This window comes from Bison bison, unplaced genomic scaffold (genome assembly GCF_000754665.1).
Source record: "Bison bison bison isolate TAMUID 2011002044 unplaced genomic scaffold, Bison_UMD1.0 scf7180017864508, whole genome shotgun sequence".
Taxonomy (NCBI): Eukaryota; Metazoa; Chordata; class Mammalia; order Artiodactyla; family Bovidae; genus Bison; species Bison bison.
Genome location: NW_011495064.1, coordinates 11296421 through 11323128, shown reverse-complemented (window position 1 = coordinate 11323128; position 26708 = coordinate 11296421). Strand labels below are relative to the sequence as shown.

Here is a 26708-nt window from a genome sequence, read left to right as displayed (position 1 = left end):
TTTTTAAAAAGAAACAGAACTTTACCATCACATCAGAAACCTCTGTATACCCTTCCCTAGTCACTTAACAACCCATTCCAGTGTTCCTGCCTGGAGAATCCCAGGGACGGGGGAGCCTGGTGGGCTGCCGTCTATGGGGTCGCACAGAGTCGGACACGACTGAAGCGACTTAGCAGCAGCAGCAGCAGCAGTCACTTAACACCTGGCTCCCTAAATCAAACTTTGGCCTACAGACCAATTCTGGCTTACAGCTGTGAGCTAAAAACAGGTTTTTTAAAAAAATGTTTTTATATTGTTTTTTAAAATCAAAAGAAGAATAGTATTTCATGACTCATGAAAATTATATGATCAGATTTCAATGTCTGTGAAGTCTTAATGAAACACAGTCATGCTCATTTGCTATGTTCTTTCTGTGGCTGCTTTTGCACTGCTGCTAAGTCGCTTCAGTTGTGTCCGACTCTGAGCAGCCCCATAGACGGCAGCCCACCAGGCTCCTCCAACCCTGGAGGACCAGGGTTGGAGGCAAGATTCTCCAGGCAAGAATACTGGAGTGGGTTGCCATTTCCTTCTCCAGTGCATGCATGCATGCTAAGTTGCTTCAGTCGTGTACGACTCTGTGCAACCCTATGGACAGCAGCCTACCAGGCTCCTCTGTCCACAGGATTCTCTAGGCAAGAACACTGGAGTGGGTTGCCATTTCCTTCTCCAGCTTTTGCACTACATTAGCAAAAATGAATAGTTGCTGTAGAGACTGCATGCCCTGCAAAAGCCTTGAATGTTTGCCGTCTGGCCCTTAACATAAAAAATCTGCTGACTCCTGTCCTAAGGTAACTTACTCTTCTAACCACATTGATCAGTTTTGCCTGTTCTTAAACTTCATATGTATGTATACTTTTATATTCTGGCTTGCTTTGTTCAGTGTTTGTGAGGTTCATCTGTTTGTGTGTAGCAACAGCTCATTGCTATATAGTATTCCATTTTATGAATATACCACCATTAATCCATTAGATTGTTGATAGTCTTTTGGGTTGTTTCCAGTTGGGGGTTATTATGAGTCATGCTGCTATAAGGCATTCTTATATACATCCCTTGGTACATGCATGTATACACTTATATGCTATTGTTGGGTGTATATCTAGGACTGAAATTGTATGTGTTCAGCTTTAGGAGGTACTGTCTGTTTTCCAAAGTGATTGTAGTAGTTTAAACTCCTGCCAGTAGTACTTCACATCTAAACCAGCAAATGGTATCAATAGGCTTTCTGCCACTGTGATAGGTGTTTACTCATATCTCGTTGTGCCTTTCATTTGCATTTCCCTCATGATTAATGTATGTCCTCTTTTGTAAAGTTCAAGCCATTTGCCCATTTCTCTGTAGTGTTTTTCTTATTGATCAGTAAGGGTTCTTTTTTCTGGATATGAGTTCTTTGTTGGATGTATGAATTCCATTTCTTGGGATATTGAAATTAAATGTTTGACTTAAGAATTCTGTGCCCAGTAAAGTTGCCATTCATGTGTAAAGGCTTCATAAAAACATTTCCAAACATGTTAGAACTCAAAATTTTTTGGAGGTGAATCAAATAAGTAGCAGATCAGGGAAGTGTGATCTGTGGTATGAAGGGGCTGGCAGTGAACACTGAACGTATTGTTTTTCTGAAACAAAAGGTGATGTCTTTACGCTATATTTGAACTTTGTTTTATATTAAATATATCTTTTATAATAGAGGGGGGAAATATGTTCACAACGATACCAACAAAAAGCAGGAGGTAAACTGGAGGAAGACGTATGAGAAAGTGTGTAAGGGTGCTGACTTTTCTTTCCCAAAGTACTATTAGCGTTACTGAAAGTATACTGTAGACTGGTGGGGCAGGGGGAAGTAAAGGAAAACACAAAATCTATTTTAAAAGATAGGCAAGAAAACCAGGAAACATGGAAAACATAAAATGACAGACAGAAGACCATGCGTATGTTACAGTAATAAATAGAATCAACTCGCCTACTGGACTTGATTAATAGCATTAGACAACACCAAGAATACTAACAAACCTTATTTCACTATGGGGAAACAGAAGCATACATGTGTCACTGATTCAGAGCATAGACTATATTCTATAGACTTTCACCCCAGCCTTGTGAAATCTTGTCACCTGTCTGGCACTGTAAGTGAGAGCCCATTGCCACAAAAGAGGCACATACCTAATGGTATATATCCTTATGTATGTAAATATGTATGCAAACTAGAAGAATTAAATTCGAGAATATGTACTAGTTTTATGGGGCTTCCCAGGTGGCGCTAATGGAAAAGAACCCACCTGCCAATGCAAGCAGGAGATGTGAGACGAGGGTTGATTCCTGGATCAGGAAGCTTCCCTGGAGGAGGACACAGCAACCAACTCTAGTATTCTTGGCTGGAGAATCCCTATGGACAGAGGAACCTGGCAGGCTACAGTCCATGGGGTCACACGGAGTCAGACACGACTGAAGCGACTTAGCCCAGCACAGCACTAGTTTATAACTAAGCATATAACTGGCTCTAAGTCCAGTATCTTCCCACAGAATATCTTCTCCCTCATACAGGCATCTAATCAAAGGAGAGATCTCTATATATGTATAATATATTTTAATATATATGGATAATGTATTTTAATATGTATTATATATTATAATATGTATGTATTATATGTTTTTAATATATGTATTTATATTTTTAATATATATACATAAAATCAGGGAAAGAGATGTAATTAAAAGAAATAAGACTTCTGAAGGACTCCTTGGATGCCTTGTAAATTGCAAGGTGTCCGTATAGGAAAAGGGAGAGAGTTTTCCTTGTAGGAGAGGAAGAGAATGCCTTTGGTTTTGCTTGGCACTTGGAGCTGTGTCTGCCCTTTGTGTGTTAGCAGCCTTCCCAGAGGATCTGGACCATCTGATTTCCAGGTTAACTTGGTTTTGGAGCTTCATATCTTTTTCTCTAGCTGCTGGGATGGAGTTGTCAAGATTTTCCTCATGAAAATCTCCTTTCTCTACCTTTCATTATAGGTTTTGAGTTTTTCTGATTTGGGACGCCAAAAGCTACATTACATTCCAGTTCCAGCGTGAGAGCCTACAGTCAATCCCTTGCTTTGACTTTTCTCCAGACAGTAGAAACTGGACAAGAGCCGCAAAGTTCTGGCATATTCCTATGTTCTATTTTGTGTACAGCCTCTAGTATCCTAGTGCTCTAAAGAGCTTTCAGACCACTACTTCCAACACTCATATTCTTATATTCTCTCTTCCTACCCTTACCTTGGTCTCTTCCCTCCCCCACTCCATATATACATCCTTCTTTAATCCTCTCTGTCTTATGGATTTGGAGCAAGTAAGTTTTAATCCTTTCATTGAAAAGGATTAAAACATTTAAACATTGATAGGTTATGGACTGTGCCACGTACCTTCCATCTCACGTAATCCTCAACAATTCTAAAATACAGAAACGTTACTTCCACTGCCTAAAGCTCCTAAGTATTGTGTGACTTGGTCACAGTCATACAGTTTGTTTGGCAGAGCCTAGACAGCAGCTGTATATTGAGTTCATATTACACTCCAAATACTGCACTTGGCCCTTTATATATTTTACAGAAGAAGGTGTGAGGATTAGAGAGGCTAGGAAGATAATTCATCACAGTTGCCCAGGTCTCTGTAAAATCTGTGTTCATTCTGCTGTGACATGGTAACAATAAAGATGTGATCCCTGCTTTGATATTTTTGTTGTATGCAAGATGCTCTGGGAGTCCAGAGGGAAAGAAGAAGTCTAAAAAGGCTTCACAGAAAAGGTGGCATTTAAACTAGGCCTTAAGACATGAGTTTTCCAAAGAAAGAAAGAAACGAAGGCACTGTTGCCAATGGGAAAAGGTGTTTCAAGACACAGGAGTATTGCATGGTTGTGTAAAAGGAGCTGCACTGACCGCTGCAGGATGCAAGGCTGAGACGTATGCGGAGATGACTCCTTGGGAGCCTTGTGGACTATGCTCTGGGATTTGGGTTCTGTCTTCTGTCTGGCATGGAGCTGGTCTGATCACATTTCTGTTTTGAGTCTAACTGGTATTGGGGTAGGATGGTCTTTGGAGGACTGAGACCAGTTAGGAGACCATGACACTAATTCAAAGTGGGATGAAGCGTCTCCATGGGCAGAAACCGTAAGCAGCAGGCAGCTTCCATCAGTTAATTCCTCTACTGATGAACACACCACTGCCAGCCATTTGTTTGTTTGTTTTAAACCAGAAATACAACTGAACTCATTTTCACAAACCTAGTCTTATCCTTAGTGTGGGTAATGACATAAACACCTTTATGTGTGTGTATATACTGAGGTATGTGTGATTGTGTGTATACTAACTGTAACATATTACACACGCTATACTGAAATTTGCTTGTTTTCCCACTTAAAATATCTTGGAGGCCATTTTTTGGTCTGTAAATCTGGAGCTGCTTCTTCCTTTTGGTAGATGCTTAGTATTTCATTATATGGCTGTGCTATAATGTACTTACTACACATAATGTATTCTGGACATTTAGGTTTCTGATATTTTGCTGTTACAAATAATGCAGTGAGTATTCTTTTATATACATATCACTTTGTACATATGTACGTATATCTCAGTTCCTAGAAATAAATTCTTAGAATTTGACATTCTTTGAAATCACTGAGGCAAGCAGATTGGGCATTTGTAATTTTAATGTAGTGCTAAAGTACTTTCTGTACTTTCCCTGTGCCCTAATCAACACGAGGAGTTATCAGTCTTTGATGGTGACTCATCTGAAAGGGAAAACTGGTGGTTTATTGTACCTTTATATATGTTTGACCCATTTTCATTCCCTTTCAAAGAACCAGTTTTATCCATTTTTCTTTTCCTCCTGTATTATTGACCTTACTTCGCTGTAGGAGCACTTGATATGTTAAAGAAAGCAACCGTTTGTCTGGTGTGAGATCCAAGTATTTCTCCCCAGTGTGGTGTTTTGTCTTTTGACTTGACTTTTGGTAGTTATTACTATAAATTTTTCTTTAGTTACATTTATCAGAGTTTGGGGAGTGTCTGTGTGTATTGGCTTCAGAATTTCATCTTAAAGAAGACCTTCCATTTCCATGATTATATTTTTAAAACTCATCCATTTTTTTTTTCTTCTAGAACTTGTGTAGTTTAATTTTTTGTATTTAAATCTTTCAACCGTTTGGAATGCATTTTGGGGTAAGGTATTCAGTATGGATCAGATTTTTCCCCAGTTCCAACACTATGCACTGAAAAATGCATCTTTCCCCTATCTTCGTATATGTGGGTCTTATCTTACCAGCCAGACCATAAACTTTTTAAAGGCCCAATTAGTTATTGTTCTGTCTTGCTTTCCCCCTAAAACTGAGCATAATGTTCTACATAGAATAGATGCAACGTTAATTTTTTACCTTTTAAAAGTTGTGAATTCCATATATTGGCAAGTACACAAAACATTTATGTACAGTTTAATGAACATTTATGAAATGAACACCCATGTAACCAGTGTCTAAATCAAGTAGTAGGCCATTTCCACTTCCCCAGAAATCCCCGGTCTGCCTTTCCCAATCACATTTCTCTCCCATCCCCCAGAGGCAACCGCTCTCTTGACTTGTGACAATGATTTCATAGTTTTTCTTTATATTAAGATTGAGCTATATGAAATCACCAGTTTTTTGTAGGTAAAAAAAAAATCACTGAATATCTAATTTAATTTAGACCTGTGGATCTCTGTTGGTTGAACCTGGTTTTGAATATTATTTAAATATAGTCTTACTGTATTATGTGCTGGGCTTCTTCCACCAGCTGTGGTGGTGGAGTACTCAGCTGTGTTGCTGCAGTTTGTCAGTTCTCACTGCAGGGTGTATGCTGTTACATGACTCTTGTGTTATATGACTCTGCTGTGTTTTCTGTGTCTGTTCCATTGTTGCTGGATTATGAGTTGTTTCCCATTTTGACTACTGTGAATAACGTTGCTGTGAAAATCCTTGTACATGTTTTGATGCATGTGGCCAAGAACTCCTCTAGGACAAGCAAATTAGGGTCCCCTGCAGAGTGTGTTGTTTGTTTGTTTTATTAAAAAAAAAAAACATTTTTCCTTGGAGAAATTCTTTTCTGTTTTAAAGGACTTTTAACTTATTCATTGGACGTGCTGCCTCTTCACTGGTGCTCAGGCTTTTTTGTAGTTGTGGCAGGCGGGGGCTACTCTAATGTCAATGAGCAGGCATTGCCGTGGCTTCTCTTGTTGCAGAGCACCGGCTCAAGGGCGCACGGGCTTCAGCAGTTGCAGCTCCCGGGCTCTAGGGCACAGGCTTAATAGCTGTGGTGCACGGGCTTAGTTGTTCTGTGGCGTGTGGGATCTTCCTGGGTCAGGGACCAAACCTGTATCTCCTGAATTGGCAGGCGGATTCTTTACCACTGAGCCACCAGGGAAGCTCTGTTTTTAAAACTTTTTGTCACGAAATAATTTTACATTTATAGAAGAGTTGCACAGTTGATACAGAGTTCCTGTATGCCCTTTACCCAGTATACCCTAAATATAAATGTCTTACATAATTATGGTACATTTAAAACTAATACCTTAGTTGGTATAGTACTATTAACTATAGACTCTGGATTTTGTCAGTTTTCTGCGAATGTCCTTTTTCTGTTGTAGGAACCATTGCAGGATACCACATTGCGTTTAGCTGTATGTCTCCCTAGACATGACACAAAGTTACCAGCCGTAGTACAGTGCTTTACAGTACTTGTATAAAGTTCTTTTGTGTATTGCCTTACAGTATCCAGTCAATATAGCATTTTCTAGAGTTACTATTAGAGTTCTGTTTCTTTCTCTTAGAAAAATTCATATAAAACTTACCCATGTTGTTGTACGAATCAATTTTTTTAAATTGTGGTGAACTTCATATAACATAAAACTAAGCATTTTAAAGTGAGCAGTTCAGTGACATTTAGCAGCTTCACAGTGCTGTGAAATAACCACCTCTGTCTGATTCCAAAACACTTTCGTCACTCCAGAATAAAACCCTGTGCCTATTAAGTTGTAACTCTCCCTTCCTCCCTCCTCCCAGCCTCTGGCAACTATGATTCCGGCTTCTGTTTCTCTGGATTTACCTGTTCTGGATATTTCATTTGAATGGAATCATGCAATATATGTGATATTTTGTGTCTTGACTTTTCCACTTAGCATAATGTTTTTCAAGGTATCTCCACACTGTAGCTTGTATCAGTAATTTATTCCTTTCTTTTTTAAAAATTGTGTTAAAATATATTTAATATAAATTTTGCCATTTTAATCATTGTTTAGTGCACAGTTTAGTGCCATTAACTACATTCACAATATTATGCAATCATCACCACTATCTGTTTCTAAAACTGTCTCAACACTCTAAACAAACTCTGTACCCATTAAGCAATAACTCCTCATTCCTCACTCCTCCCAGCTGCTGGAAGCCTCTAATCTAACTTTTTCCATTATGAATTTGCCTATTCTAGGTAAGTGGATCATACAATATTTGTCCTCCTGTGTTTGGCTTATTTCACATCAGGAAGCTTGTACAAGCCTCTTATCTTCATCCATCAGAGGGCAGAGAGAAGGAGTAAGAACAGAAAACTAACCAAAATGATCACATGGATCATAGCCTTGTGTAGCTCAATGAAACCATGAGCCATGCCGTGCAGGGCCACCCAGGATGTTCAGGTCATGATGGGGAGTTTTGAGAAAACATGGTCTACCATAGAAGAGAATGGCAAACTACTTCAGCATTCTTGCCTTGAGCACCCCATGAACAGTATGAAAAGGCAAAAGATATGACACTGAAAGATGAGTCCCCGCCCCCCAGATCGATAGGTGTCCATATGCTATTAGAGAAGAGCAGATAAATAGCTCCAGAAAAAATGAAGAGTCTGAGTCAAAGCAGAAACAATGCCCAGTTGTGGATGTGTCTGGATGGTGAAAGTAAAATCCAATGCTGTAAAGAGTATTGTTGCATAGCAACCTGGAATGTTAGGTCCATGAATCAAGGTAAATTGGTAGTGTTCAAACAGGAGACGGCAAGAGTGAACATTGACATTTTAGGAATCAGTGAACTAAAATGGATGGGGATGGATGAACTTAATTCAGATGACTGTGTATCTACTACTGTGGGCAAGAACCCCTTAGAAGAAATGGGGTAGCCCTCATAGTCAACAAAAGAGTCCAAAATGCAGTACTTGTGCAATCTCAAAAAGGACAGAATGATCTCAATTCGTTTCCAAGGCAAACCATTCAACATCACAGTAATCCAAGTCTGTGCCCCAACCACCAATGCCAAAGAAGCTGAAGTTGAACGGTTCTGTGAAGACCTGCAAGACCTTCTAGAACTAACACTAAAAAAGATGTCCTTTTCATTGTAGGGGATTGGAATGCAAAAGTAGGAAGTCAAGAGATACCTGGAATAATAGGCAAATTTGGCCTTGGAGTACAAAATGAAGAAGGGTAAAGGCTAACAGAATTTCACCAAGAGAATGCACTGGTCATAGCAGACACCCTCTTCTGGCAGCACAAGCGATGACTCTCTGCACATGGACTTCACCAAATGGTCAATACTAAAATCAGATTGATTATATTCTTTGCAGCAGAAGATAGAGAAGCTCTATACAGTCAGCAAAAATAAGACCAGGAGCTGAGTGTGGCTCAGATCATGAGCTCCTTATTGCAAAATTCAGACTTGAATTGAAGAACGTAGGGAAAACCACTCGGGCACTCAGGTATGACTTAAATCAAACCCCTTATGCTTATATAAGTGACAAATAGATTCAAGGGATTAGATCTGGTAGACAGAGTGCTTGAAGAATTATGGATGGAGGTTCATAACCTTGTACAAGAAATGGAGACCAAAACCATCCCCAAGAAAAGGAAATGCAAGAAGGCAAAATGGTTGTCTGAGGAGGCTTTACAAATAGCTAAGAAAAGAAAAGAAGTGAAAGGCCAAGGAAGGGAAAGATATACACAACTGAATGCAGAGAATAGCAAGGAGAGATAAACAAGCCTTCTTAAGTAAACAATGCAATGAAATAGAGAAAAACAATAGAATGGGAAAGACTAGAGATCTCTTCAAGAAAATTAGAGGTAACAAGGGAATGTTTGATGCAAAGATGGGACAGTAAAGGACAGAAGCAGTAAGTGCCTAACAGAAACAGGAGAGATTAAGAAGAGATGGCAAGAATACACAGAAAAACTGTACAAAAAAGTCTTAATGACCTGGATAACCACGATGGTGTGGTCACTCACTTAGAACCAGACATCTTGGAGTGTGAAGTCAAGTGGGCCTTAGGAAGCATCACTACAAACAAAGCTAGTGAAGATGATGACATTTCAGCTGAGCTTTTTAAAATCTGAAAAGATGCTCTTAAAGTACTGCATTCAATATGTCAGCAAATTTGGAAAACTTGGCAGTGGCCACAGGGCTAGAAAAGATCCGTTTTCATTCCAATCCCAAAGAAGAGTAATGCCAAAGAATTTTCAGGCTACTGCACAATTGTGCTCATTTCACATGCTAGCAAGGTAACGCTCAAAATCCTTCAAGCTAGCCTTCAACAGTACGTGAACCAAGAACTTCCAGATGTACAAACTGGATTTAGAAAGGGCAGAGGAATCAATGATAAATTGCCAACATCTATTGGATCATAGAAAAAGCAAGAGAATTCCAGAAAAACATCTGCTTCATTGACTACACTAAAGCCTTTGAGTGTGTGGATCACAACAAACTGGGAAATTCTTAAAGAGATCAGAATACCAGATCACATTACCTGCCTCCTGAGAAACCTGTATGCAGGCCAAGAAACAACAGTTAGAACCAGACATGAGACAACAGACTGGTTCAAAATTGGGAAAGGAGTACATCAAGGCTGTATATTGTCACCCTGCTTATTTAACTTCTATGCAGAGTACATCATGCAAAATGCCAGGCCGGATGAATCACAAGGTGGAATCAAGATTGCTGGGAGAAATATCAATAACCTCAGAAATGCACATGACACCAACCTAATGACAGAAAATGAAGAGGAACTAAGGAGCCTCTTGATGAAGGTGAAAGAGGAGAGTAAAAAGCTGGCTTAAAACTCAACATTCAAAAACTAGGACCATGGCATCCGGTTCCATCACTTCATGACAAATAGATGGGAAGAAAATGGAAATAGTGACAGACTTTATTTTCCTGGGCTCCAAAATCACTGCAGATGGTGACTGCAGCCATGAAATTAAAAGACACTTGCTCCTTAGAAGAAAAGCTATGACAAATCTAGATAGCACATTAAACAGCAGAAACACAACTTTGTTGACAAAGGTGTGTATAGTCAAAGCTGTGGCTTTTCCAGTAGTCATGTATGGATCTGAGTGTTGGACCGTAAAGAAGTCTAAGTGCCCATGAATTTATGCTTTCAAACTGTGCTGCTGGAGAAAACTGTTGAGAATCCTTTGGACTGCAAGGAGATCAAATCAATCAATCCTAAAGGAAATCAGTCCTGAATATTCATTGGAAGGACAGATGCTGAAGCTGCAATATTTTGGCCACCTGATGTGAATAGTCGACTCATTGGAAAAGACCTTGATGCTGGGAAAGACTGAGGGAAAGAGGAGAAGAGGGTGACAGAGAATCAGATGATTGGATGGCAGTATCGACTCAATGGACGAGTTTGAGCAAACTCAGGGAGATGGTGAAGGATAGGAAAGCCTGGCGTGCTGCAGTGCATAGGGTCACAAAGATGGGACACGACTGAGCAACTGGACAAGAATAGCAAAATGTTTTCCAGGTTCATCTATGTTATAGCATGTATCAGAGTAAATGCTTTTTATGGTCAAATAATATTCCATCGTATGGATATATCACATTTTGTTCATCTGTGTTGATGGACGCATCTGCTGTTTTTACCTTTGGCTCTCGTGAATATGCTGCAGTGAACACTGCATACAGGTGCTGTTGGAGTCCTTGTTTTCAGTTTGTTTGGGATCCGTACCTTAAAATGGAGTGCTTTGCTAACCTCTGGTTTAGATTATATATAGTGATAAACTAAATGCCAAAGTGGTTAGACTTCAGTCTTGATAGTATGTAGTTTTATGAGATTTTAAAATTCTTGCCAAGTTGGTCTGTGTATAACGGTGTTTCATTGTGATTTTAATTTGTAGTTCCTGATTTCTAATGAGTTTGAATGTATTTTCACATGTTTGTAAGCCGTTTGAATTTCCTGCTTTATAATGTGCCATTCATTTTCCTGTTGGTGGTTTGCCTTCCTAAATTTCTGTTGGTGAATTGATGTCTCCAAATGATGTTTACTCTGTTTCTGCAGAACAAATAGTGGAGAAAGATGAAGGCCCATATTATACTCATCTGGGATCTGGCCCCACAGTAGCCTCCATCCGGGAACTCATGGAGGAGCGGTGAGTGACGCACAGATGTCCAAGGAGAAATGGGCAAGTTGTGAATAGAATGTGCATTTTAAGCACCTCTCGTTTTCATTGCCTTGTCCTAGACAGCCTACAGAAAGGAATCCCTGATACCCAGACTGTGGAAAGTTGAATGTGGGATTTTCCCCCCCTAGTGGTCTGGGTTTCTTTCTGTCTAGGTCTGCCCTTCGTATATCCCTCTGTCCCCGCTTTCTCTCACTCTTCATTGACAGTTTTCCTTAAAGAAACGGGGTTGAGTGGCTGTCTGTCCTGTGGAGTCCCCAGGGCTGCGTTTTGCACTGCCTTTCCTGTGGTGGTGCTCAACAGGTTCTTCTGCCCTGTGTCCTGTAGGTTGGCAGTTAGACCTAAAGGCTTGACCAGAATCTGTTTCTTTCTTTGAAAGCTACTTCCTAGGTGATGTTTTGTACCACCACTAGGAGGAATGTATGTCTCATATTTGGCCAGTGGGCACCTGTTTAGATGATCTCCTGACTCATTTTGGCATGATCCTAGGAATTCTTGATTTCTTTTATTTTTATGGGGGAAAAATTATTTAGAAAAGAGATTCCAGGTGCTGGGAGTGCTCACTTCTCTAGGCCATTTCAAGTAGAAAGAGCCAAGATATATGTGTAGGTTTTTTATTTTTGTTATTGTTTGGTGATTAAGTACATTTGAGTTTATGTACACTTACAAGTCAACACAAGACTGTAGCGCTTTTACTTAACAGCTCTGTTTTGCTTTTTTAACAGTGGCTGCTACGGCTAAGTCACTTTAGTCATGTCAGACTCTGTGCGATCCCATAGACAGCAGCCCACCAGGCTCCCCTGTCCCTGGGATTCTCCAGGCAAGAACACTGGAGTGGGTTGCCATTTCCTTCTCCAATGCAGGAAAGTGAAAAGTGAAAGTGAAGTCGATCAGTCGTGTCCGACTCTTAGCGACCCCATGGACTACAGCCTACCAGGCTCCTCCATCCATGGGATTTTCCAGGCAAGAGTACTGGAGTGGGGTGCCATTGCCTTCTCTGTTTAACAGTGAAAGTAGTTTTATATAAATAGAAACTTTTAAATCCATGTGTGTCCACAGTAGATACTAAATACTATGAGTTCCAGAGTGTAGAGAGGTAGAATAGCTTGGTGATTGAGAACGCTGAGACCCTGGAGCTAGACTAAGGTCCAGGCCTGGCCCTTCCACTACTGCTGAGTTCTTTGGTAAGTTGCTTTACTTCTGTGTGACTCGGTTTTCTTATCTACAGAATAGAGATGATAAATGTATGTACACTGAAGGAGAATTAATTATGAGGATAAATGGAACTGATGTCTGGAAAGCATCTGGTGCTTACTAGTAAATATTACATACAAGGTATCTGCATCATATCCACATGGACTATGGGTTTTTTATAACTAATGTTTATTAATATTTTAATAGTAAAGTCACAGATTATGTAGGACATAAACATGTTTGGTCATACATATGCATACAGATGTGGAAGGCCAAGGGCTGAGTGGCTTAGAATTTCCAGAAATTTGGGGACCAGATTTTATCTGACCAGTGTAGCTAAACTGACAAATTAGCAGGAAACATGATTTTGAACTGCATAACTATAGTGATGTCCCTGAATGAATAAAAGGTAAGGTGGATGGAGGACAGTGATCTGCTGTAAACACTCTTAATTATCCTGTACCATCTGGAAACATTTATATTCATAGTAGCCCATCAGAAAAGCATTTGATTAAAGACCCGATCTTTAAATTCAAGCCTGATTGAAAGAGCACCTCTGAGTCCATGAAAATCATCAAAAAGTCTACAGATTACAAATGTTGGCAAGGATGTGGAGAAAAGGGAACACTTAAAACAGTATGTGGGCTTCCCTGATAGCTCAGTTGGTAAAGAATCTGCCTGCAATACAGGAGACCCCAGTTCAGTTCCTGGGTTGGGAACATCTGCTGGAGAAGGGATAGGCTACCCACTCCAGTATTCTTGGGCTTCCCTTGTGGCTCAGCTGGTAAAGAATCCGCCTGCAATGCGGGATACTTGGGTTCCATCCCTGGGTTGGGAAGATCCCCTGGAGTAGGGAAAGGCTACTCACTCCAGGATTCTGGCCCGGAGAAATCCATGGACTGTGTAGTACATGAAGTCACAAAGAGACGACACGACTGAGCAACTTTCACTTTCAAAACAGTATGTGGGATTGCTGAGAAAAACAGATATCATATTAACACAAACTATGTGCAATCTAGGAAAACAGTTCAGGTGAACCTGTGTGCAGGTCAGGAATAGAGATGCAGATGTCAGGAATAGACATATGGACAGGGCTTGTGGAGGAGATGGGGAGAGGAGGGTTGGAGGAATTGGGAGAGTAGTGCTGACATATATATACACTACCATGTGTGAAATAGAGAGCTCATGAGAACCTTCTCTGTAGCACAGGGAGCTCAGCTCCATGCTCTGTGATGACCTAGGGGGGTGGGATGTGGGGGTGGGGTGGGAGAGAGGTCCAAAAGGGAGGGGATGTATGTATACTTACAGCTGATTCACTTCATTGTACAGCAGAAACTAACACAACCTTGTAAGGCAATTATACTAAAAAAAAACCCAATGTGTGTGGTTTTACACACACCCCTGCATGTGCCCATGTGTATATGTGTTGCAGCTTTGAGGTTGGAGTGGGCATTATTTTGGCCAGCGATTTTTGTGAGGAATTTTGACACCATTGTTTACACGTTGAGGGCTGCAATGGAGTCAGATATACAAGTTTGATCTGAGATACTTTTTACATTTGTTCGTTTCTTGGTAACAATTTTATAAGATTTTTAGACACTTCTCTAAATAACTTTTAGTTATAGAAGAGTATGTTTTGAAATAAGGATTAAGAGATAATGGTACAGTTGAGATTTCTCCTTTCCTTTTTTCTCATTGCTTTAAAAATAACAGCCAAGTGTAGATTCTTCAGAAACTGATCCAAGGGAGGAATTCCTCTCAAGACCAGGAATACTTGTGTTTTTCCTCAGCAACTGGTTTATTTTTATCTTAAGGACCTTGTAAATCATGGAACAGATTGTGTTTCCATCTTTATGTTGGCTGTTAGTAAGCTGAGCACCAGATTTGTGTATCCTCATTAAGAGGAACGTAATTTCTCATCTTTGGCCCAGGGAAGTCTATGCAGGTTCACCCCTGAGTCTTCATTAGCTTCCTTGCTTTCTTATGCAATGACATGTTCTAGACTCATCTCTTTAAAATATGCATAAGATCCCACTGTTTGCATTTTGCATACAAACGTCATGTCTGTCTGTTTCCCCCTTTACTCTGATTTCATCACCCGTTATTTTTATCACATAGACATCTTTTTAAGCTTCTTCTGCAACAAGGAGGGGAATGAATGATTGCTGAAACTCACCTCGATGGAAGTCTAGTTTGTGAATGATCCGAGCTATCTCTTTCTCTAGACTTCCCTCCCTACCCTTTCTCTGCAGGACCACTCTACAGCCAGGAGTTGGCCAAGACGAGGAGGGAAGAAAACTGAAATCCAGGGGATGTTGGTGCTTTTAGCTTATCTGGTAAAGACTTTGGAAGGAGGGGGAGGTTCAAAGCAAGTCATGAAATATTGTAAAATTTATTAATGGGTTCCATACCTCCAGGTACCCAAGTCCTTGTCATAGGTAACTGGAGTCAGGTGTTTAAACCCATATCTGAGAAAGGCCTGCTGCACAAGGCCACGTGTCCTCTAACTGGGAAGAGGATTCTCTGCAGCCTAGCAGTTCATTAAATGTTCTTTCTAGGAATGAAGCACCAACACCCTGCTAGCAAATCCTCTGGGTTTGGGGGGAACTGGTCTCATTAATGTGTGATGGAGGTAACCCCCCAAAAATCACAACTTTAGATGAGCGGTTATCAAACTTGAGCATGCTTCAGGTTTCCGGAGGACTTGTGAAAGCACAGATGGCTGGACCCCAGCCCAGAGTTTCTGAAACAGCAGGCCTGGGATGGGACTTGAGAGTCTGCATGCTGCTCCCAGCACCACCTTTGAGAATCACTGGCTAAGACGATCAAGTTACCCTTTAGAATAAAGTTTCAGCTTATCCTTGCAGACTTTAGGGTCTATGAGTTCACCTATATCCTAACCTCTTAATGACAGGCCAGAAACTAAGACATTTAAGAAAAAAAAAGTTAAATCCAGAGTTGTTGGTTGTCTTTAAACACAGAGACAGTTCTGGTTAAAAAAAAATTCTGCCTGATCAGACAGTGCTTGGCCCTTTTATTTGCTCTCAAATACAAAGTTCACTGCAAGAAGCATTTCTCATGAGGATAGGAGAGTGGGGAAGGTCTTGGTCAGAAAGCCCGAGTCTGTGTCCTCAGCTCACCGTTCTGTGGGGAACGATATCCTGTGGGTTTCAGTGAGAGCGGTATGGTCGCCTTGGGTCATTCTTCCCACAGCGGCCTCAGGACACTCTGCGCGCATGGGCCACTTCCTGATAAATGCTTGTGGGGTTGAAAGTTTTCCAGGAGTCAGACAAGAAGAGCAGCACTATCTGGTCTTTTCCTCTTGAGCCAGACCACACTATATAAACTCCCGGGGTCCTGTCTGCAAACACATTCTATAGCATAGCCTGAGAACTTTAATGTAGCAGTTATCAGCTTTTCACTTCATTCCCGAGATCTTGAGTGAAATAGAGAACATTGAACTTAGAGAAACCTTAGATCAGCATTTTCAAAAGTACTTGTTTTCTTTTCCAGTTACAAAAATAAAACACGTCTATAAAAGGCTATTTTAAAAAAGCTTATAGTGAATAAAGCTCTCTAGTAATTATCCTCTGAGAAGAAAACATTTTTTCAAGTTTGATTTTTTTGTAAGCATTTACAAAAATACACATATGTGAACAGAGAAATTTTGAACAAAATGGGATCAAGAATACTATACCCATGTTGGTGGATACTTTCTCCTCCACTTAATTTTTTTCATGTCAGTACTTATAATTCTGTTGAATCCTTTTTGATAGCTATATGGTTTTCCATTACATGGACATTTATTTAATTATGTTTTATTTAGCCAGTCCTATACTAGATATTTGGGCTTCCCTGGTGGCTCAGTGGTAAAGAATCTGCCTGCCAACACAGGAGACGCAGGTTCGATCCCTGGGTCAGGAAGATCCCCTGGAGAAGGAAATGACAACACACTCCAGTATTCTTGCCTGGGAAATACTGGAGACAGAGGAGCCTGGCGGGCCACAATCCATGGGGTCACAAAAGAGTCGAACACAACTCAGCAACTAAACGACAACAATACTGGATATTTTCGTTGTTTCTAAATTTTCTTGTTGATGCAATAATATCTTGTTCCTAAATCTTGGTGTATTTGTACAAGTTATGTCAGAGATAGAGATTCCTAGAAGTGAAGTGGATAATTATATATATGTATTTATATAAAGAATATGTAAAACAGTAGTAGTTACGATAATTATGATACAAATGCCTAGTAGTTATGATAACATTACCCTCTATTAAATAATATACTGAAATAATATGCCACGACCAAATTGGATTCATTACAGAACTATAACAATTGCTGGATTTAGACAGTCTGTTAAAATAACATACCTTGTTAATTGGCCAAAGGAGAAAAACCATTCTTCTCTGTCCTTAGTTGTTAAAAATGTATTTGATAAAATTGATCAATTCTTTTTTTAAAGTTTTTAAAAAATGTATGTATGGCTGTGTTGGGTCTTCGTTACTACATGTGGGCTTTCTCTAGTTGTGGTGACTGGGGGCTACTCTCTAACTGCCATGCATGGGTTTCCCATTGCAGTGGCTTCTCTTGTTGCAGAGCATGGGCTTTAGGGCGCACGGACTTAGTTGCCACTCAGCACGTGAAGTCCTCCCGGAACAGGGATCAAACCCATGTCCCTGCATTGACAGGTGAATTCTTAACCATTGGACCACCAAAATTGATCAATTCTTGATTACAAATTCTTAGAACAGGAAACCCTTAATAGAGCTCTTCAAAATAAGGGAGTCTCTGTCTCTAGCCCAAAGTTAGCAAGCTGCATGCTCTGGGGTGAATAGTTGGAAACATTTCCAGGAAAGTCAGGAAATAAGCAAAGATGCCTGCAAGAGCTCTGGAAGCTCTAGCCAGTACAGACAGACAGGAGACTGAAGTAGAGCCATGGAAAGTGGAAATAAGAAGCTAGCAAATAACCGTTATTCTCAGATGATACAATATTGTATTAGAAGCTATTAAAAATAAGACAATTTAATAAGATGGATGTTTGCAGTGTTATTGGGCTCTTCCTTTGTGCCAGAAACTTTGACGTATTGGATTGGCCAGGAAGTTCATTCAGGTTTGCCAGCCCCTGTTCCCGAATGGACTTTTTGGCCAACCCAGTGCTTTAAGGCACTCCCAAGCCTAGGAGACAGGAACCATTTTTATGTCCATTTTACAGATGAGGAAACTGAGGCTTAGAGAAGTTCGGCCGTTTGGCCACAGTCTTGTAACAGAAGGGCTGCGTGGGCTCTTAGGCCGCAGCTCTCTGACCCCGTGGCTGCGCTGTAGCCAGCGTTGCCCCTGGGTAGATGTGTGCCCTTGAGCAGGTCAGTTCAGCTCCGAGGGCCACAGTTTCCTCACCTCTGAACGTGGCGAATCCCTGAGTGTGTGCACGTGTGTGTGGGCCAGGGCAGGAGTGTGTGCAGGAACCAGGCGTCTTTACTGTAAGTCCAAGGGGATCTCGAAGCCAGTTTCTACTGGGAGGCCACTGTTAAATGTCATTTGGGGATTGTTGAAAGAGAGTAATAAGGATTTCCCCATTTGTTTTCTTTTGTCTATTGAATTTTACTGACTTCATAAGTAGCTGAGACTGCTAACAGGGCTGGATACAAATGCCTATGCTGAGCCTTTGGTTTGAGTGCTCAGAGAGAATTATCAGAGACCTTGTGCCCTGGGGCAGGATGGAGCCAGGTGGGCCAGAGGCCCTGAGGTCTGTAAGTGGAGTTGTGTTCCCAGAGGCTCGAACACAGAATAAACATTTAAATCTTTCTCTCCCTTCTCTGTTGCCCCCATAATAACTAGAAACCCAAGCGGAAAAACCCTGAGACTTGCCTTATTACCAGGACTCCTTTGGGATTCAGTTGTGCTAATGGTGGCTTCTGTCTTGCTCTCCAGGTACGGAGAGAAGGGGAAAGCCATCCGGATCGAGAAGGTCATCTACACGGGAAAGGAAGGGAAGAGCTCACGTGGCTGCCCCATCGCAAAGTGGGTACGTGTCAAAGCTCCACAGCCCAAACTGGACTGGGGAGTGGGGGGCAGACGTGTGCACTTTCCAGGGAGCTGTGAGCCAGCATCTGGTGCTGTTAGGGTCATCTTCCCCCAGCCTCAACTGTTGGTCCTGTCTTTGTTTAAATGCCAGCTCCTGATGTCCACGGCTGGCCTTGGAACTTCTCTAGTTGTTATGCTCAACTTGTACTGCCCCGTGGTTCAGGGCTGCAGGGGAAGGAGATGCGGAAGCTAGCTGGAGACATCATCTTGCTCAAGGCTGGGCCCCACCGTGACTCCTCTGCCCGCTCTGCGTGCCCTGGCGCTGGGTGCCCCTGTCTCAAGTCCATAAGAACTAAGCCTCTGAGCACAATCAGGACAGCATTGCATCTGCTTGACTTCTGAGCCAGTGTTTCCTGTAGGCAGCCTGCGTATCATGGCAGAGGGAGCACCAGTAACTCAGACCCCAGTTTCACCCAAAGTTTTCTGACCCATCCTTCCAGCTCTCATAGAGCACTTTAGAACCACTATAGAACCCGTGCCCAGAGCAGCAGCAAATTTATCAGGTAGCTGTTTGCTCACTGCTTGATAGGGAGAATATGCATGGAAAATAGGAGGCTCTGTCCCTGTATTCAAACTGCTTGTGATGTAGAGACAGCAGGAAGTAAGATCGTGGAGACTTGAATAATCAAAGTTTAACATTGAGAGGCAGGCTTGGTGCTGTTGAGTTCAGGGCCAAGGGATGTGAGGGGCAGGAGGAGTTCAGGCTGGGTCTTCCAGAGAAGGTGGATATGCATGGGGCCATATTAAATGGGCGAGGAAAAGGTGGAAGCATTCCTGGTGAGGAGAGTCGTGTGGGCAAAGGGAGAAAGGCAGGGTGAACATACACTCAGCTCACTTCGAGTGAAGGATAGTAGTAACATGAGCTTTGTCAGACTCTGTTTTTATCTGGTCTATATGCCATCCCTTTGCACCTCTATGTTTAATGAAAATACTAGGTATCTAAACCTGAACTACCATGTATCTATTTGTAGCAATTTTCAGACAGTAGCACAGAATGATCTGGGAAAATCTGAAATACATAAGAGTATTCACGGGCATATAGAAGAATGTTTTCCCCACCCTTGTGAAAGATGGTCATTACAGTAGGAGGTTAATTACTTCTCTGGCTGATCAGGGTGGGGTGTTATCCCTCCCAGAGACCCCATCAGGGAAGTGGTCTCCTTCCCTTCCTCTTGCTGATTTATGTAGTTGTTGAGGAATTCCAGAGTATCCGGCAAGAAACTGAAGATCCCTGGGGCATTGGCAGACTTTTCAGCTTCAGAAACAGTTGCCACCTTAAAGAAAACAGTTGGCTCTGTGGACAGTGTTGAGGATAAGAATATGCATCTTAGTCCTCAGACACCCATGGTGAAAGTTTAGCTCTTGACCAGCGCTCATGTGTCTCTGCTGAGGGCTGGGGAGGAAGGCGCCCAGATGAAGTGTGAGATCCGTTTCTGGGGCCGTGAGAGGAAAGCAGAATGATGGCAGGAAGAACGTGGTCCTCAGAACTCTGGTCCCTCCAGGCTCTGCGGACAAATGCCCAGAGCTGGGCACAGGAACGCAGTGCTTTGTCTAGAAGTTGGAATAGCTTGTGGATATCACCAGGCCTGGTGGAGTGCCCATCACCAATGCCCATCTTCTTTCTTTTTGAAAGCAAAGCTCATATAGAAGGGAATACATAGGGACGGAGAGGTGAGGAAATTCCACACCTGATGAGTGAAAATAAAATGAGAGAGGAGGGAAATTTTGTTAATGAGAAGAGTGGTAGATCGTAGAACTATTACAGTGGCAAGAAAATGGCAGTGCTGTGTTGTTTCTTGTTTTCTAACCAAATCCCATAGTGTGGTGACGTTCCCTTATTTTTTGCCTACACAGCCACCAAATACCCTGTGTATTACGGTTGTAGGGCTCATCTAGAGTTCCACCTCCTTGGAAGCTGGAGAAGGGACAGAGGTTCCCTTTCTCTGCCCCCGTGTGGAAATGGCCCACAGACGCTAAGGACAGATTGTTCTTCGTGGCAGCACGGCCGTGGTCCGTCGCCCTGGGGGTGGCAGCGTCCAGCTCCCTGGGCTGGGCAGTGCCTCCCGTGCTCTCCCCGCTGCCCCAGCCCAGGTCTAGGTCCTGGGTTTTCTTTCCAGCCAGGGTTCATGTCTGTGTTTGCAGCCATTACCTTCAGGTACAAGCAGTGTGCCCGGCAAGTTTTAGATTTAACCAGCTGGGATCTTGGGCAACAAAGCTGAGGTGCATCATGGATGCCCAGAAAATGTGGGTTCAGAGAATGATCTGAGAAAGTGGGGCCCCCCAGAGAGCCTGCTGGTAATGTCAGATTTTAAGGTGGCCTGTACAAAGTGTGGAAGTCAGCAAGTGTGGAGATGACGGAGCAACGCAGGTAGGACTCCAAAGGCTCAGAATATATGAAGGCACACCAGACGCAAACGCTGCAGACACGGTAAATGGGCTTTTGGTAGAAGAGCCATGGAGATGCTGCTCAGGCCAGCTTGTAATGGGAACAAGTCAGAAGGCAGATATTTGAAGGCACCGGCGGCATGGTGGAGCAGACTTAACTGGGGAAGCCCAGTGCTGGAGCTAGGACCGAGGGTGAGTCACGGGGGCACAGACTGGGGTTTCTGCCCAGTGCTCTTTAGGCTCAGCGCTCAGGGAACCCCTGGCCCAAGTCCAGGTGATTTCTTTACGATCCTGTGATGGCGCGTGAGCCGTCTGTGTTGCTGTGCTCTGAGTGCTAGTAGGTTCGCACCTTACGTTGGCCTTTGACTTCTGCACTCTGTATTCCGTCCTGCTGGGTTCCTCCATAGAGTATGGGAGCTCCACTTTGTTGCAGCTTTTTTGAGTGTATCCAAAGGCCTGTGAGGGTGTGGCCACAGGGCTGTCTGCTCGTGCCTCAGTACACTTATATGGGGGTCGCACAGAGTCGGACATGACTGAAGCGACTTAGCAGCAGCAGCAGCAGCAGGAACATTTAGGGCTTCCCAGGTGGCTCAGAGGTAAAGAATCTAGTGCAGTACAGGAGATGCAGGAGACCCAGGCTTGATCCCTGGGTTGGGAAGGTCCCCTGGAGGAGAAAACGGCACCCCAGTCTAGTATTCTTACCTGTAAAATCCCATGGACAGAGGAGCCTGGCGGGCCACGGTCCATGGGGTCGCACAGAGTCAGACAGGACTGAGTACGCGTGCACAGGCAAGCGCAGACTGGAAACCCGAAGGGCACGGCCTCAGTCCAGCCGTGGCGGTGCAGGTGACTCTGTGAGCTCTAAGTGTGTGTCACACATGAGTGTAATTAGCCAGTGCTCTTCTGGGGCAAACCCTAGTACCTGCTGTGTGTGCAGATGCCCATGGAGTGCCCGGCTCAGTCTGCAGAAAGCCAGCCATACAGGGATATGATGATTGGCATTTCATATATTTACTGATCCACAAAAACAATTTTATAAATAATGTTGCAGTCAGTGCTTCCACAAAGGGTGGAGGTGGTGGGCACCATTACTGCTATGGCTCAAAGCAGGAACTCTTGGCCCAGATACATTTTGTTTAGTATACAAGATGTCCTTTAAATTTTGAAGGAAATTCTGGTACATGCTGCCTTATGGATGAAACTTGAGGATGTCATACTAAGTGAAATTAGGCTGGTCACTGAAGTTCAAATGTTGTACAATTCCACTTATGTGAGGTACCTGGCATAGTCAAATTAATAGAGTCAGAAAGCAAAATGGTTGTCACCACGGGCTGGGCTCAGGGAGAATGGAGGGTTAGTGTTAATGGGTGGAGAATTTCTGTTTAGGAAAATTAAAAGTTCTGGAGATGAAAGAAATTCTGGTGATAGTTTATATAACAATGTCAGTGTGCTTAATGCTAATGAATTGTACACTTAAAATGCTAAATTTTATGTATATATTATATATATTTTTTCCCTCCATTTAAAAAATGAATTTGGTGTTCATATCTTTAAAAGGAGAGATTTCATGTGAAAATCTGGATTTCTGTTTTCTTCTTCCCAAACTGGAAGGGGTAGGTACACTTGGCTGGAATTCTCACCAGGCAGTGACCCAGGGAGAGGGGTCTGGCTTCCCAGCTACCCTCAACTCCTTAGTTGCACCTCTGGCCTGCTCTCCTTACTGATATTGCCTGCCTGGTGGCTCCCTCAGCATCAGCCTACACTGATGTACTCATGACCAAGCCTGTCTCCAGCCCAGACACCTCCTGACCTCCAGACCCGTTCTGTTGGTTCTGCTCGGAATAGCCACTCCAGTGTTCCAAAGTGCCTCCACCTCGGGGTGCTCCCTGCTACCTAGCAGGAAACACTGCCCACACTCACCCACTTTTCTGCACCACAGAATGTCATTTAAGACTTGTGCCTGGCCCTCAGCTCCTATAGTGAGGTGGTCCCAAAGTCACCTTTCTCCTGAAGGTCTCTAGAGTCCGTGTCTTTTCCTGTTCATTCCCCATTGTTCTAGCTCAGACTTTATCCGTTTTGCTCGTCTTATGTCAGTGGTCTCCCCATTTCACCCCTCTCCCAAACATCTGCTCCCCCTTCTAAAGCATGTAGCTATGAACGTAAGGGAGCCCCCTGCTTACTTTGTAGAGCCGTGTCTCAAGTCCTTGTCCCTCCACTCGCCACTCAGAGCCCTTCCCAGTCTTCCCTCTTTACAGGCCCCCACATCTTATCTAGTCACAGAATTCCTTGGGATTTTTGGAGGGGAGATTCAGCCACCTCACCCCCCACTCCTGGACCCTTTGTGCTTTGTGTGAGCCAGGACAGTGTTTAGGGCGAGGGTGAAGAGTGAGGTGAAAGCCTGGGTGACTGGACAGCTGGACCCTGAGGAGCAGAGCAGTACCCCATGGCCTATGCTTTTTTTTTGTTAGCGGTCTTGTTGAGATGTAATTCACATACCATAAAATTCACTCATTTAAAGTACACAATTCAGTGGTATTGCAAATTGTTAAAACATACATAATATAAAATTTTCATTTTAATCATTTTAAATGTGCAATCCAGAGGCATCAATTACATTCTCATTGTTATGCAACCCATCACCACTGTTTATTTCCAAAATTTTCTCATCATCCCATCCTGAAACTCTGGTTGTATTCTTAGGGATGCCTGGTCATATATGTTTAACTTTCCAAGGAACTACCAAAAACTGTTTTCCATAGCATCCAGGCCCTTGCTTTTTAACAAAAACCATGTAGATATGCACCATTTTCTCTGCAAATGTTTTAGGACAATGTAAAAATTTCTGAAATTATGGCTTATAATTTTATCTATAGATTTTATTCCTTTTGTTCAGTAGTTCAATTGTGTTTGACTCTTTGTGACCCCATGGACTGCAGCACACCAGGCTTCCCTGTCCTTCACTATCTCCCAGAGTTTGCTCAAACTGATGTTCATTGAGTTGGTGGTGCCATCCAACCATCTCATCCTCTGTCGCCCTCTTCTCCTCCTGCCCTCAATCTTCCCCAGCATCAGGGTCTTTTCCAGTGAGTCAGCTCTTCACATCAGGTGATCAGAATATTGAAGTTTCAGCTTCAGCATCAGTCCTTCTGATGAATATTCAAGGTTGATTTTCTTTTAAAGTAGACTGGTTTAATCTCTTTGCTGTCCAAGGGATTCTCAAGAGTGGAACTTTCAAGCACCCCAGTTTGAAAGCATCATTTCTTTGGTGCTCAGCCTTCTTTATGGTCCAACTCTCACATCCATACATGACTACTGGACAAACCCTAGCTTTGACTATACAGACCTTTGTTGGCAAAGTGATGTCTCTGCTTTTTAATAGGCTATCTGGGTTTGTCATAGATTTTCTTCCAAGGAGCAAGCATCTTTTAATTTCATGGCTACAGTCACTGTCCGCAGTGCATTTGGAGCCCAAGAAAATAAAGTCTATCACTGTTTCCATTGTTTCCCCATCTATTTGCCATGAAGTGTTGGGACCAATGCCATGATCTTTGTTTTTTGAATGTTGAGTTTTAAGCCAGCTCTTTCACTCTCCTTTTTCACCTTCATCAAGAAGCTCTTTAGTTCCTCTTTGCTTTCTGCCATTAGGGTGGTATCATTTGCATATCTGAGGTTGTTGATATTTCTTCTGGAAATCTTGAATCCACCTTGTCATTCATCCAGCCTGGCATTTCACATGATGTATTCTGCATGTAAGTTAAATAAGCAGGGTGACAATACAGCCTTGATGTACTCCTTTCCCAGTTTTGAACCAGTCCATTGTCCCATGTCTGGTTCTAACTGATGCTTTTTAATCTGCATACAGATTTCTCAGAAGGCAGGTATTCCCATCTCTTTTAAGAATTTTCCACAGTTTGTTGTGATCCACACAGTCAAGGGCTTTAGTGTAGTCAATGAAGCAGAAGTAGATGTTTTTCTGGAATTACCTTGCTTAATCCATTATCCAGTGGATGTTGGCAATTTGATCTCTGGTTCCTCTGCCTTTTCTAAATCCAGCTTGTACATTTGGAAGGTCTTGGTTCACACACTGTTGAAGCCTATCTTGAAGGATTTTGAGCACTACCTTGCTAGCATGTGAAATGACCGCAGTTGTGCAGTAGTTTGAACATTCTTTGGCATTGCGCTTTTTTGAGGTTGGAATGAAAACTGACCTTTTCCAGTCCTGTGGTTACTGCTGAGTTTTATTTTTATTCCTAAGTCTATGTAAATCACCAATTACTTAGGTTTTATAGTAGTTATTTTTCATTTTGCAGTTTAATGTTTTTCTTTTCCGAATCACAATGATCCTTTAGCCTGTGTGGTTGCTGTCGCCAGGGTGTGACACCCCTGGGACCGTGCCCAGAAGAGCTGCAGCCTGGGTCTGTTGGGCAGAGGGGAGGGGGGCGTGGCATCCGCCGTGGCCGCGCCCAGCGCCGGAGCCTGTGGTTCCCAGCGCCCCGCCCCGCCTCCCCACAGGTGATCCGCAGGCACACGCTAGAAGAGAAGCTGCTCTGCCTGGTGCGGCACCGGGCGGGCCACCACTGCCAGAATGCCGTGATCGTCATCCTCATCCTGGCCTGGGAGGGCATCCCCCGCAGCCTCGGAGACACCCTCTACCAGGAGCTCACCGACACCCTCCGGAAGTACGGGAACCCCACCAGCCGGAGATGCGGCCTCAATGATGAGTATGTGGATGGTCCCGGTGGCGGGGTGGGGCACGGGGTCAGGGCCCTGTGTTCCGCAGAGTTAGGACTGGGGTAGAAAAGTGCTCACCCACAGAGCTGGCCTGAGGTCTGACCCTGGCTGGGGAGGGTCTCCTGACTCAGCTTAGCTCTGCTTTCTGCCCCGAATTGACTCTGAGGCTCTAATAATGGTGACAGGTGTGGAAACGTGTGTGATGCCCGACTAATATAAGGCATCAGTGATAGTCATAAGACCTATCTTTACAGGATCCTCCCCCCATTTTTTAAATTAAGGTATTTTTACTTACAGTAAAATTCATCCTTTGAGGTATACAGTTTGAGGAATTTGACAGATGTTTATAGCCGTGTATCCACCACAGTCAAGACATAGAAGAGCTCCTTCAGCCCCAGACTCCACCATGGGCCTCTATATCCTGGGGCTCCCCGACACCCGTGGCAACCACATGCCTTGTTTCCTGTCTACGTAGGGTTGCCTTTATAAGAGTGGCACATGAAGGGAGCCCTGCAGCAGGTAGCCTCCCGAGTCTGGCTTCTTTTCCTGAGCAGTGTTTCTCAGTTTCGTCTATGGATCAGGAGCTCACTCCTTTTCACCACTGAGTAGTATTCCACCACATGGATGCATCACAGTTTGTTTATTCATTCCCCAATTGAGGGGTATTAGGATTATTTCTGGATTTTATTAAGTGTTGAATGGTAATGTCAGTGTTAATTTCTTTAAAGGCCTGTCAGCACCTGGGCCTGCAGGAAGCAGGCATGTTCAAACTCTGTGGTTCACATTATTCCCCTCCTTGAGTGGTCTGTGTTGAAGCTGATCAAGATATTAAAGTCGTGGC

General features: G+C 43.0%; 1 protein-coding gene across 1 annotated transcript in view; it reads left to right on the top strand.

The window, feature by feature from the left end:
- TET3 (tet methylcytosine dioxygenase 3) overlaps window positions 1-26708 on the top strand; it is a 111158-nt gene that overhangs the window by 67362 nt on the left and 17088 nt on the right. Inside the window, exons 4-6 of the mRNA XM_010829874.1 lie at window positions 11352-11442; window positions 18599-18692; window positions 25649-25857. Coding sequence (XP_010828176.1) covers window positions 11352-11442; window positions 18599-18692; window positions 25649-25857 — 394 coding nt within the window. The remainder of the gene's footprint in view (window positions 1-11351; window positions 11443-18598; window positions 18693-25648; window positions 25858-26708) is intronic.